Source organism: Xyrauchen texanus, chromosome 41 (assembly GCF_025860055.1).
Source record: "Xyrauchen texanus isolate HMW12.3.18 chromosome 41, RBS_HiC_50CHRs, whole genome shotgun sequence".
In the NCBI taxonomy this organism is placed as follows: domain Eukaryota; kingdom Metazoa; phylum Chordata; class Actinopteri; order Cypriniformes; family Catostomidae; genus Xyrauchen; species Xyrauchen texanus.
The window spans coordinates 31,604,937-31,619,684 of record NC_068316.1 but is presented as its reverse complement, the minus strand read 5'-3'; the positions used below and the strand labels follow the sequence as shown (position 1 = coordinate 31,619,684).

At 37.0% G+C, this 14,748-nt stretch overlaps 1 protein-coding gene across 2 annotated transcripts in view; it reads right to left on the bottom strand.

Moving 5' to 3' along the window:
- The window catches only part of LOC127634470 (dipeptidyl aminopeptidase-like protein 6), a 483,292-nt gene that overhangs the window by 270,551 nt on the left and 197,993 nt on the right, over window positions 1–14,748 (bottom strand). The window contains exon 1 of one of the 2 annotated variants that reach the window (XM_052114056.1): window positions 1,852–2,136. The exons of the other annotated variant lie outside the window; for it this stretch is intronic. Coding sequence (XP_051970016.1) covers window positions 1,852–1,908 — 57 coding nt within the window. The 5' untranslated portion in view covers window positions 1,909–2,136. Of the gene's footprint in view, window positions 1–1,851; window positions 2,137–14,748 lie in introns of those variants that run through there. 2 annotated transcript variants of the gene reach the window in all.

Sequence of the window (14,748 nt, the reverse complement as noted above, 5' to 3'; positions counted from 1 at the left end):
TCATAAGTTTTTAAAGCCTAAGTTGACTTAAGGTGTATGAAGCACACATACACCTTAAGAAGTATGACTCGTGAAAACCCTAATACAGACCATTATTTTTGGACAATTAATCATCAGCCATAACAGCCCTAACATACAGATATAATGGAGATCAAGCTTAACTGTCCTACTTTACACTTTGTCCCACTATACCCATATTCACTCTGAAAAGTAACTTTGGACTATAAGTTGATGGACATTTTGGATGAAAAAAAACTAAACACAACAACAGTAACTCTACCATGTTAATATGAGTTTTTGCCTTAACCCACCACAACCAAGACAATCGACAGGATATTCTGTCGATTGCTCGTTTTCTTTTTCTGCAGCATTGTGTCAGGTCACCCAACCTACAGTATAATGTCATCAGTCCAAAATCCTGCACCTCATAACTGTACATTAAACATCAAATATGTTCCGATCTGCTATAATTTTGTGCGTTATTGTGCAGCAGTTTCGTGTTCAGTGTACAGACATCTTGCTAGTCAATGAAATCTTATCGCATTGCATCTGGTAAAGACACGGTGTAAAGCTATATTCACAGCTTTCTCCCTCTGTTAGGGAGAATATTACAGAATATTACTCCACTGCACTCTAAGCAGGACACCAATCTCAAAGCAGGCAGCATGATTGCATGAACAGCTAGCTTCTTGAAGTCAAATAATTGCCTTTGGAAGAATGGCTACTGTTGAGTGAACAACAGAAGATATTTCCTCCCAATTGTCAAAGTTTGCCTACCCTTGACGTGTTCACCTGCCCTCTCACTGCTGTCTCTTGTGGGAGCAGCCACCTTTCACAATCCTTTTTTGCACTTCACTTTGTTCCTGTCAGTATTGCCCATGGCTGTATCTGTACCTGCTTTCACTCTTGCTCTACATTAAAATCAAGCACAGAGATTCACTGTACGCTTTAGTCAAGCCAGTCTTTGGACAAAGAGAGAAGTATAGTTATTTACACTTTCATGTTCACATGGGCAAAGAAGTTAATAACAATAATTTCAACATCATATTGTTTGTGGTAAATATGATAATTAGTGTCATCAAGGGCATAGATTGGTATTGAATACTGGGGTTGCAGCATGAAACATCTACATGTTTGCACTGATCATGGTACACAAATTGGGGGGTTGTACTTGGTTGTTTTGATTATTGGGGTTACCACCCGTTTGTCACAGTATGCAAGATCCTACATTCAAGCTGTGAAACTGATGTGCCCAAGGGCGTAGATTTGAAGAATTTACGTTTCCATTGATCATGGTATAAATAAAAAGTGAGACTACTCCTGATAAAATAATATCACAGAAGATCACGTTAGGTTTGCTAAAAAAGAAATATCCTTTTCCATCATTTGGGTGTTGTCATAAGATAGCATAGGCCTGTATTACAAATCAGTTTGACAATATTTTGAATGTTGTACAAATAACCACCTTTATTTTCAATGATAAAGCAATAAGGGCCTTTTAAATGGCATAAATGACGATTAAGAATCATTATATAAAAGCAAAGTGAGTTAATACTCGCACTGAGGTAAGCTGATAAGTTTACACAGTTAATTATCAAGGGTAAAGACGACTACGTTTTCCTTTCAGATATCATTGCCAAAGGAATTCTGGCAATGTTTCTGGTCGTTGCATAAAACATTCAAGAAAAGTCAAACATTGAACTGTGACTTTTCTGTCACATTCACAAACCACTACGTATAACTAAAGCAGTTTTACCTCATGGAATTAATTAAGCATTTGTCTAAAACCAATGCACATGCTTAAAATGTTACCTGAGTTGATTTAAACAAATAAATAAATCACTTCCGTACCTGGTCCTGCTGTTGAGAGGCTTTGGTCGATATATTTGACTCCTTTGCAGTAGTCATGATAACAAATTAGGCTACCACAGACAGCAAGAAACATTCAGTTTCTGACGAGACCGCTGACGGACACACAAGAAGATGCTGAGGGGAAAAACCAGCAGAGATGCTGCAAAATCCCAGTGAGAGACGAGATGTGATTTTTTTGAGTCGTTCTTCAGAGAATATATGTGCAACTGCTGCTTAATTACAGAGAGGGAGAGAACGGTCAAAGAGAAACAGCGATCACCTCCGTGCAACCGACACCGGTGGACTGCGAGTAAAGCACACGAGATTTTGTATCCCCCAGCACGCGCTTGTCGCCTTAACACTCTCCGTCACACGCGCGCATAAAAAACGGCGGTAAGCGGTGTGTGCGGTGCTCTTCCTCCCTCACGCACTGCTACATTGATACACAAGTTAATCTTCAACTAATAAACACAAACCACCTTAACTTCAATATCGTGTTTTGTTTGTTTGTTTCCTCCGGAGTTGATAATAGGCTAAACATAGGGCAAGAAATGCTCATAATTGCTGTGTCAAAGTAAATGCACAGTGTTCACAGTAGCCTACATGAAAAACCTTAAACTATGGAAGGTGTGTGGGCAGGTTTACGAGGACTACTTTTTTAGGTTACAAACTGGTAATTGCAAGGGTATTATGCTATAAATGTGTTTTATGGGGACATTTCTAGTGTCCCAAAATTTAAATAGCTTAAAAAAAACATACTAAACAATGTTTTATTGAAAATGTAACAAAGTTTTTTTGTGAGGGTTAGGGGATATAATCTATAGTTTGTAGAGTATAAAAATCATTATACAGGTGAAACTCGAAAAATTAGAATATCGTGCAAAAGTTAATTAATTTCAGTAATTCAACTTAAAAGGTGAAACTAATATATTATATAGACTCATTACAAGCAATGTAAGATATTTCAAGCCTTTATTTGATATAATTTTGATGATTATGGCTTACAGCTTATGAAAACCCCAAATTCAGAATCTCAGAAAATTAGAATATTGTGAAAAGGTTCAGTATTGTAGGCTCAAAGTGTCACACTCTAATCAGCTAAACACCTGCAAAGGGTTCCTGAGCCTTTAAATGGTCTCTCAGTCTGGTTCAGTTGAATTCACAATCATGGGGAAGACTGCTGACCTGACAGTTGTGCAGAAAACCATCATTGACACCCTCCACAAGGAGGGAAAGCCTCAAAAGGTAATTGCAAAACAAGTTGGATGTTCTCAAAGTGCTGTATCAAAGCACATTAATAGAAAGTTAAGTGGAAGGGAAAAGTGTGGAAGAAAAAGGTGCACAAGCAGCAGGGATGACCGTAGCCTGGAGAGGATTGTCAGGAAAAGGCCATTCAAATGTGTGGGGGAGTTTCACAAGGAGTAGACTGAGGCTTCAAATGTCGTATTCCTCTTGTCAAGCCGCTCCTGAACAACAAACAACGTCAGAAGCGTCTTACCTGGGCTAAAGAAAAAAAGAACTGGTCTGTTGCTCAGTGGTCCAAAGTCCTCTTTTCTGATGAGAGCAAATTTTGCATCTCATTTGGAAACCAAGGTCCCAGAGTCTGGAGGAAGAATGGAGAGGCACACAATCCAAGATGCTTGAAGTCCAGTGTGAAGTTTCCACAGTCTGTGTTGGTTTGGGGAGCCATGTCATCGGCTGGTGTTGGTCCACTGTGCTTTATTAAGTCCAGAGTCAACGCAGCCATCTACCGGGACATTTTAGAGCACTTCATGCTTCCTTCAGCAGACAAGCTTTATGGAGATGCTGACTTCATTTTCCAGCAGGACTTGGCACCTGCCCACACTGCCAAAAGTACCAAAACCTGGTTCAAGGACCATGGTATTACTGTGCTTGATTGGCCAGCAAACTCGCCTGACCTGAACCCCATAGAGAATCTATGGGGCATTGCTAAGAGAAAGATGAGAGACATGAGACCAAACAATGCAGAAGAGCTGAAGGCCGCTACTGAAGCATCTTGGTCTTCCATAACACCTCAGCAGTGCCACAGGCTGATAGCATCCATGCCACGCCGCATTGAGGCAGTAATTAATGCAAAAGGGGCCCAAACCAAGTACTGAGTACATATGCATGATTATACTTTTCAGAGGGCCGACATTTCTGTATTTAAAATCCTTTTTTTATTGATTTCATGTAATATTCTAATTTTCTGAGATTCTGAATTTGGGGTTTTCATAAGCTGTAAGCCATAATCATCAAAATTATATCAAATAAAGGCTTGAAATATCTTACTTTGCTTGTAATGAGTCTATATAATATATTAGTTTCACCTTTTAAGTTGAATTACTGAAATTAATGAACTTTTGCACGATATTCTAATTTTTCGAGTTTCACCTGTATCTACGGAGAGTCCTCATAATGATAGCTGCACCAATGTGTGTGTGTTATTAATGCAAAAAAAATAAAACATTAACATTAATAAATCATCATTTATTATATATTACTATGTACTATTTAGTAAAACTCCCTCGCATTCTCAAGACATTGATGTCTGATTTGTGGGTGAGTTTTTCTTTTGAGAATCAGTCAAATAGTTTTACAGATTGTTCCAAATGATTAGTGTGAATCAATACGATTTAAAACAAATTCCTGTCCAGTAATCACAAACAGCTGGAACGATCATGGAAATGTCATGGAAATTCATTGTTCAAATGTCTGGGAACCATAAAAGTAAAATGTGGCCATTTAAACGCTAACCAAGAATGCAATACGGTGCCTATAAAGTTTAAAGAATGAACCCTAATGCATTGTATATATTTTCATTTCTTTATAATCTGGTAATTCTGAGCTTGTTATACAAGTGACACATGTCCAAATACCTTGTTTAATGCCCCATTCCTGATAAAACAAATGCTATCCATTTTCAGGGACAAGCAGTCCAGTCAAACGTTTCAGGTCTTAACTGATATCGTTAAATTCAGTACAATGCAAGGTGACGGGTTACATCTGCTATACACCGTTCTAAATGTTAATTAATTCTGTCTTTATTCTCCTCAAGGTCTCTGCGGTTCTGCTTTTTGAACATGCTCTGCCTCATCAGTTAATTAATGGCAAGGAAAAGTTTAAAAAAAATTTCTCCAGGCAAATTATTCCAGAATAGGTGTCCACAGATCATGCAGTTCCAACACCAAATTCAAAGTGAGGGTTTGTTATGTACTTAAAGTGTCAAGCTCTGGGTTTCAATCCTTTTGGAATGTGGAGGGAAATTTTAGCGTCACTGTGCCCACTATGCCTTCTCTTAATGAATATGCATAAGGCGCTTCATCATAATCACCCACTGGTAAAAGACAAGAAGGAATACCATGTGTGCCCCACAGCATGCTGAGCAGCACAAACAGAAAGACTTGTCCATCATCATTAAGTAATTGTTGATACTTGACACATATTTTGAGTTCAATAGCAGGGAGTTCAATGTCAACGCACTGTCAATCTTAACATGTTATTCAAATGCAATTCGAGAGGAAAATGACACACATTTTGGTCTACTGAGATTGTCCTGTTTAGAGGTCACGTGTGAACAGGAACTTTTGCTGAAATCCTGGCAAGTCAGCTCTGGCAATTTTTTACAAGAAGTTGTTGTTGCACTGCCTAAAGGGTTATGTAATGATGCTATGTGTGACACTGATGTAAAAGTCAGCTGTTTCACGTAAGAGTCTGAGCCAATCGCAATGTTTTTAAGAAGCTGATGCGATTACTCCATGCCATTTAGTTGTAAGCCTTGAAAACCGTGATTATCTATGTTGTGGAAAGAAATTTAGACAGATTAGACAAACACTGAAGCAAAAGAGCTTCTCAGCATCTGAAAGGATGGGAAAAAATGTTCGACATATTACTAGATTCTCTTATTTGTGACAAAATAACTAGCCTAATTTGGCGCAGCAGTTTAAAGGTAATTTCCGACAAATTACGTTTTAACACTATTTCAGTGATAATGTATGAACAGAAGCAATAAGTATAAAGACAGAATGCCATCTCATAATCAGAGCACATAATGGAGCACATAAACAGATGTATTCCATTCGGTTCTTTGTGATGAGCGCATCATTTTTAATGCGCTCCAGATTCACTTGAATTCACTTCTGCATACTTCCAAGTATGTTTGACCACTAGATGTTAATATACAGATGCAAATGATTCACCCCATGGCATTTTAATGCAGAGGAGATTTTACTTTATAGAGGAGCACATTATAGTGAGGAGTATATTGCTAAATGTATACTGTATATTTGTTTTCTTTGGGTGAAGAGGAAAAACAAGGAAAAGTAATCTTCGAAATCCATGGTTATGACAATTTTTAAAAGCTAAGCTATATTAAACAAATGTCTCAGTGTAATACTTCAATACTAAGTAATAATGTACTCATTGTAATGCATAACAACCAAAACATCCACTACGTCCCCAAAATCCACAAAGGGGGATGTTAGATCCCCTACATTGTCGTGCTACATTTTGCAGTGAGGACCCTCTCAAATAGTTGCGCCACTTTTGCACTTTGTAATTCAGTGCACAAAGCTGCATCTTATTCACTAACCACCCCAATCTCATTTAAGCAGGCACAATCAGCACTGAAATTGATTTGCTTCAGTATTGCAATCCAGTCATTAGCATTCCTTTAAATTAGGCTTAGGCCTATTAAAGATTGAGCTTCATACATAAAAATTGCCCAGTGCAATTTACATTGCACTATTAGCACTAGATGAAAGCAGGCTGCAATATGAATTTTATTTAAATGGTGATTTAGGCATTTGGATCACAGTAGTGAGTAATGCTGTTTGGTCCTGGCAAAGTGTATCAGAAGTGGTATGCCGCATCTTCCACTATATAGACCCCAGAATCTGCCCGCAATATCAGAATTGCGTGTGCAAATTGTGTTCATCACAGGTTTTCTGGGTGCGTTAACACCTTCACCAGATCTGCATAGGTCCTTTAGTGAAACGGTTGCTAAACCAGCACAGACAGACAGCGTGTGCAATAACCGACAGTTTTACCAGGCACAATAGACCTTATCAGAGACTATTTAGCAGAGATGGGCCATTTCTACTAAACAAATGGGAGAAATTGGAATGCCCAACAGTCAACGGATGTAGAAAGGAAGTTCCGCCTTACAAATAAAATTGCCAGTCAACTTTTAGATACAGACAACAGTAAACTTGGAGTAAACGTCAGTAAATTAGCTATACAAGCCAGGAAAAAGTTTTTTTTTTTGCATTATCTGAGGTAACGAAGCACAATTTATGACTCCAGTGTTGTCAGATATTTTTTGCTGATTTTAAATGTTCTTTGATCATAATCTTGACAAACTGTTTATGAGATTTCTGTGTTTCCCCATTTACGTAGATAGGAGGTGCACTGTCATGACTGGAAATAGCTTCCTAAGAGCATCCAAAGATGGCTGACAGTGGACTGACTTGCTAGGAAGACTCTGGCCTTATTCACAGCAGCACCATCTTTGATTTTTGACAGGAACAACTACGACTACAAAACATTGAAAAAAATATCTGTTTTTCCATTAGTCATAAAACTGCAGACACCATGAGTTGTGAAATATCAGATGTGATCTAGGAGCTTTTTGATAGCTTTATACAGTACATGTCTATGTCACAGCCTCATGTTCATTCCAGTCAAAAATCAAAGATGTCGCTACTGTGAATTCAGGACGAAATGCATTAATTTCAAAGTGAATTCATGCAATCTTTAATTTTGTGCAATGGACTTCTGGTGGCAAAGAATTCCCCCTCACAGATCGCATTCAAGTCAGGCAAATTCGTTGCACTGACCAATAGGAAGTTGCTTGGTTTGGCCTCTGTGTGGGTGGTGCTGCTTTGTACACAGCTACAGAACACTGAATATTCACAATGGACAAGGATATCATTTAAGTGGTGAGTTTCTTTTAAACTTCAGTCTCCCAGAGTATAAAGTGCAGCATTATAGAGACTGCTTGGTAATTCTTTTTTTGCTGGTTTTACAAGCACTCAACGTCCGCCCAAGCACTTTTTCGCCCACAGAATTTCAACGTGCAAAGGTTAATGTGACCACACATTTAGTGAATTCCACCCTAAATGTCCAAACTGCCCCTCAGAGTGGCAAACGCTGGAACTACAACTGCAACGTAAGCACAATAACTTACTTTTATTGTGTAAGAAACATTTGAGTTACAGTTACATACTATACTCCTAACCCTAACACAGGGGTGTCCAAACTTTTCCGATCGGGAAAAGAATAAGGTGCTGTGGGCCACATCGCTGTAATAATTAAAAAAAATGTCTAGAAGCTACTAGATTGCCACTATGAATAATCTTTATATTGTACACTTAATATTATGCAAGTTTTAATCAGAATTTGTGGTCTATAGTATGCTTGTGTAGGCCATATATGTAAATAAAGGATAGGGTATTTCACAGTGATGCGTCTTATACAAAATATTATACTCATTTATTCACATTTGTATCTTTTTGACATCCATTCAGTGGCACTGCAAAGAGCATATACAGTAGATCTGTGAGTGTTTAGTGTGACCCATCACAATAATCAGAATCAGATAACATTTAATCACTTTATGAAATGATGTAAGGAAGTACTCTTTATTTTTCAAAGAATACCTCTTTATTGTAGTACAATTAAAACTCCTGTTCTGTTTTTACTTGCGTTTCAAATACGATAATAATTTGATCAAAATTATTTTGCAGACGTGCATGTGCAAGTGTTTTAAGCGTTCTCTTCTACAGTACAGTATGTCCTCACTCAAATAGTGCTGGGAAGCCTGTGAACCATTTGTCTTGTTTCAACTAAATATAAGAACGAGCCAATAAATTACAGTATAAGTCCCAGTGCTACAGAGGATGTTCTGGAAGAGTATGCTCAGTTAGCGTGTCTCTGTGTGCGCTCAATAAACTCTGTTCAGCCGCTCACACAACAGCAGCTCTACTCAGTTGTGTGATGTGAGGTATTGGGACATTTTTACAAGAACAAGTACACGAGTGAAGTATAGAGTACTCCAAACTCCTGTTGAACTCTGCCAGAGGATGAAGCTGGTGACGACACAGAACACACTAATGGAGACAATACGCTGTGAATAGCAGCCGCACGTGATAGCGACATCCAGTGCCCAGAATATTCATTTCATATTAGTTCTCCTTAGCGGGCCTAATTGTGTTCTATTTGTAAAGTATCTAGCGGGCCGCATCTGAGCAATCAGAGGGCTACAGATGGCCCACGGGCCGGACTGCCATAACAGTACTATAGAAATACCTTTCTATCACTTACTTATTTGGAAATGTGGTGGACGATTTTCAGGGCATGCGCATATACTGAATAGTGTCGCTTGTCCAGAATTCAGCACATGGGATTTGAATATGGGTGGCAAAACATTCAGCACTAACACAACAATTTTCTGTGATCATATTCGATATAAAATGAGCTAGATTAACCAAAAAAAAGGTAATCTGGCAATTTTGCAACAATTTAACATGGAACTGTAGTTTAACAGGTTGCATGAATGTGGCTGTTGGGCTAATACAATAATGTTGGGTAGTTGAAATTAAAAACTTTTGTAAAATGTTTGTCATGCAGTGATATTTCCTATAGTCCACCTAAAACTATTTCAAACAGGATTCTTAATATGTACAGTATGACCTAATATTAATTGAAAGACCACATTAACAATGCATTTGTTACACTTTGAATGGATGTGACATGATTTTCTGATGTTACATACTCTTAACCCTAACCCAACCCCTCAACCTAAATCTAACAGTACAATTTAAAAGGAAACAGTCAAATAAAATGGCAAAAAGGTGATCGGTGGTGGCGTAGTGGGCTAAAGCACATAACTGTTAATCATAAGGTTGCTGGTTCGAACCCCACAGCCACCACCATTGTTTCCTTGAGCAAGACACTTAACTCCAGGTTGTTCCGGGGATTTGTCCCTGTAATAAGTGCACTGTAAGTCACTTTGGATATAATCATCTGCCAAATGCGTAAATGTAAATGATTATAAATGGTAAAAGCTTTGAAAGAAATGGTGACCAATTACAAGAGACCTTACACCTTCAAGTAAATATACATTCAAATACATTTGAATTCAAAATCTAAAATAAAAATGAAAAGTCCATGGACATGTTATCAACTGCCCATGTGCCAAAATCCAACAGTTTTGCCATCCAAGTTCTGCTCCACTACTTGTCCTTCAAATCAACTCTAATTTTTCCTCAGCCCCATGATGGGTGAAATGAAAGAACTCTTCTCAGCAAATCAATCACCTCCAAGCTAATGGCATTCGTTTTGGTCACAGTCGCCAGCAGTGTGCACTTGCTGAAGGATACAGCCACTCTGCTAGCCACATAATAGATGTCATTGTGCTGCGGTAGGGCTCGGGTGGTGTATACACAACCTTATTGGTAATACTGACAAATAACTATTCAGTAAATGATAGATGACCTTGGATGGCAGGTCTCTTTAAATACACATTATGTAGCGTATTACAGATTAACTAGCTGACAAAGGCAGACAGAATGAAAGTATTTTCTAGCCTGCTTACTAGACTCCAGCGCCAACGTTAATGGCTTTAATTACCCCATTTATGCATGATGTTCACTACAATAGACAGATCTTTAAACACCATTTTTAACCATATAGGATGTTACATCGAAAACACAAAGTGATTTGACCCTTACTTATATACACAGTTTTCCTGATCAACTACCTAAATGAGCGATCCAGACAAAGAAGGTTCAACTTGTGCAGTTGTTGGCTGTTATAACAACTCAAGTAGTTAATAATATTAATGTAACTAACCTCAGGCCATCAATTTATCTCATCTACTGCAGGTTAGGGTGAGGCACTGTCAAAAGTATGTTATTGTGATTCTGTTAAGTATCGGCACTATAGAGCCACATGCTTTTTTTTGGCCATTTTATCAAATTACGCTAAACATCACATTATCCACTAATAATATATGCCAATGTGAGTGAAAACACTGGAGACCAGAAAACAAAAACAGGATTCTGTTATGAATTGTGGAACATTTCAGAGCTGAGGGAAAAGATGGACAGTTCTATTTGACTCATGTACCCTTCTGGGCTTCATTTTCATGACCGTGCTAGGCACAGCGCTGCGTCTTATACAAATTCTAAGCACCATTTTCTTGCCAGGGCAACGCACAAGTGGCCATGGATTGGTGGACTTGTGCTATCTGTGGGCATATGCATGCAAAATGTTATGATACAGCCATATTTGAAATAACAGTTCCTTTGTGAAGCTTGAATCGTTTTATGACTGGTTCACAAACAATCCATGCTGATATTAGCCAAACAAAAAAACAACACACACATACACATTCAGTACATATTCCAAAGCAGGATGAACAAGATGCGCACACACATACTGTATAGAATCATCTGATACTAAGGCGCACATTGCCGTAAATACATAAAAAGTGCATCTATTGATGTAGGGAATTTGCGGAAGAGGAAAACGAGACATTTTTACAGCTTGGTTTCAATAAATGCTTTTATTGCATTGGGGATTGAGTTTTGAGTTCTGAAATTTACAGTATGTTTTTATATTAGAATGACATCTTGTATGTCAAAATATCAAGGATAATTTGATTCCTCATGACATGACCCCTTTAAATATTGTTCTGGTTCTCACACACACCTATCATATTTCTTCAGAACACATGGATTAAACTACTTGCGTCATATGGATTACTTTTATGCTGTTTTATTAGGTTTTTGGAGCTTTTGTTCTGGCCACAATTCAGTTGCATTGAATGGACCAACAGAGCTTCACAAAAGCACCATATTCCTATTCTTCTAATACACTGCATTTATACGACTAAATTCTTATGAATGGGCTGTTTTCATCTATATCACTTTGATTGACAAGAAATGGAATATATAATAGGATTTATACAGTACAATAATCAGGGAAGAACCTAATCAGGAATTAAACTGCATTTTACAAAATCTATTCACACTTTGCGCACGCCAAGATTTAGCCCCTGCTTGCACGTAAAAATCAAAACTTCATAGCCATGCCCACTGATTTTGTTTATTCTGTATGACATATTGCACTCCACTGCACTTAAGACGTAGTGGTCTTAAAATAGGGCCCTTATGTGTCATTGCGATTTTATTTATGACAACTTAAAACCAAAATGGCTAATTAAAAAAATGATACTTAAAGTTTCTAAAGAATATCTACTCCAGTGATGAACTCTTTAAAAGTTGGTAACACTTTACAATAAAGTTTAATTTGTTAACATTAGATAATGCATCAGGTATCATGAACTAACAATGAACATTATTTCTTAACATCATTCATTAACCTTTGTTAATGTTTGTTAAGAAAAAAGAAATGTCCATGTTAGTTTATAGTGCATTTGTCACAATGATGAGTCACGAGTCCAAGTGCAAGTGAACAGTTTATTAGAGACGGATAGCACAGGGAGAAACTCAAAACGCTGCATTACAGGCGGGCGACCTAGAAGTAACAATCTAGAAAAGAGGTAAACAGGACTGGAATATAGCGCGAACACAAGTCAGCGTCAGGATCCAATCTCCCAGACGAACCCACAGAAGACTGGAGGTGAGGAGCAAAACGGGTGGCGCCCACAAGGAACAAGGACACAGGAACTGGGTAACAGAATACAAACATGAATAACGAACCGACACCATGCATGACAATTACCAGCTAGATAAAGGCAGCTAACAAGCCGTAGTGATTAGTAGCAGCTGACGGCAGTGGAGTAATCAGCTGGTGCTAAGCAACAAACGAGCACTACACACACACACCCACACACCTATAAACACATGGATCGATGAACCGTGACAGCATTAACTAATGTTAACTAATACAACATTTGATTTAAAAAATGTATCACTATGTAGAAATTAATATTAACCCAGATTAACAAATGCTGTAAGGTATTGTTCATTATTAGTTCATGTTAACTAATGTTAGCAAATAGAACCTTATTGTAAAGTGTTACCAATATTTCAAAGATATTTTAAATACAAATATTTGATATGTTAATGCATCCCCATGGTATGTTTATTTATCTATTTTACTATTTAAAATAATAATATTTATCTATTTTATTTATAAAGTTATATATATATATACACACACGTATATATGTTGGTTATTTCTAAAATATCAACAAAGTTATTTTTAACATTATTGCTTGGTCATTATATTGTACAATTGCAATTTTCTTTTTTATTTATTTATATATGCATATATATTTTAATTTTATTTACTTATTTTTATTTATTTATTTTTTCCTTTTAACTTTAGTGTATTTGTTCATTGTTGCTTATTGCAGTGTCTTTTTGTGTGTGTTTGTTTGTTGTGTCTGTAATGTGTCTTAACATGTATAAATAAATCATAAAGAAAATAAAATATTTTTAACTTATTTCAATAGGCGTGTATGATTTAGACGAACATGTAACAGTTGGAGAAAACACATTCTTAAACACTTAACACACTTCTAAACCCTGAGGAATGTGGAATATAAAAATTTAAATTACCATCAGAAAAACAATATGCATTGTTACATCTTAAATTATTAGTCTACACACATTAAATAATAATATTTTACCTTTTCAAAAGTCTTTATAAAATGAATAACAGCCAATTTCCATTTAAAAATAAATGCATTACAATCGGCCGATCATAGCATCACCAGCTCAAGCAATGGCGTGAGTTTGGGGCGGGACTCTGTTTGTGTGAAGTATGGCTGGAGGAGCGTTTGAGAAACCTGTTTAAAACAATCAAACAACAATACTTCTCCAACTTGCTGCCATTTTTATGTACTTTATTTGTATTTGAATGTTGAGATAACTGAGAAATTCAATGTGAGAATGGTGAGAGTGGGGTGAAGTTTTGTTCACTAAAGGTGTGAAAGCATTTAGAGTGAACCCTTATTCATTTCCTTAGCTACACAGTTTAGTACAGGGGTCGGCAACCTTTTTGACATGGAGTCATTTTTTATTTTCCTGGTCAATGGCTGTGCCAAAAAAACATTTATGTATGTGATTTTTCGAAGTTTGAGTCAGTTTTTCTGATTTTAATCATTTATTTTTAATTACAAATGATATTATCAATATAACAGTTTGAGGGATGTTGAGGGTCCTGCATGTGAATATTCACAGAGCATCTTAAGTGCTTTAATGAACAAAAACCTTTTACACAAAATGAATTAACACAGTTCATGTCACAAATGTGCTTATTTAATTACTGATCACAAAACTGTAATCTGTAATTGTAATCATGTAATCATGTAATCACTAGCACTCAAGAGGAGCAGAATATTTTATTCAATCTACTCTTGATGTAATCCTTCCTCATGATCACACATTGTGTTTTCATCAGCTGAACGGGAAACTAAACACTATTAAACTGTGACGAGACATTCAGGCATCACAAGCCGATCAACTATTTAACACTTTTCTGTGAATCACACCTGCAAAATCTTAAAACTTTATTTCCAGGTTTCATTTATATTTTGAATAGACTTGAATAGACATTTGAATCTCATGAGGTGGGTTTATGTTTTCTCTTTTAATCATTTAATGTAATTTTGAATGTGGCTATGGTTTAAGGAGGGTGTTCCTGTATGATGGGTTGGAAATCTCAAGGATTAATAGTGGTGTTTACCTTATTACATCACGTGTTGTTCTGAAAGCAAAAAGAAACAATTGGAACACAGAATGTAAGCTGTTATCCGTGCAGACTGACCGAACTAAAGCGGGCACGTTTACTGCCAGCTCGTGATGCGCGAATGGCTTGTACGTTGAGATTTTTAGTCATGAATCTCGTCACACTTTAATAGTA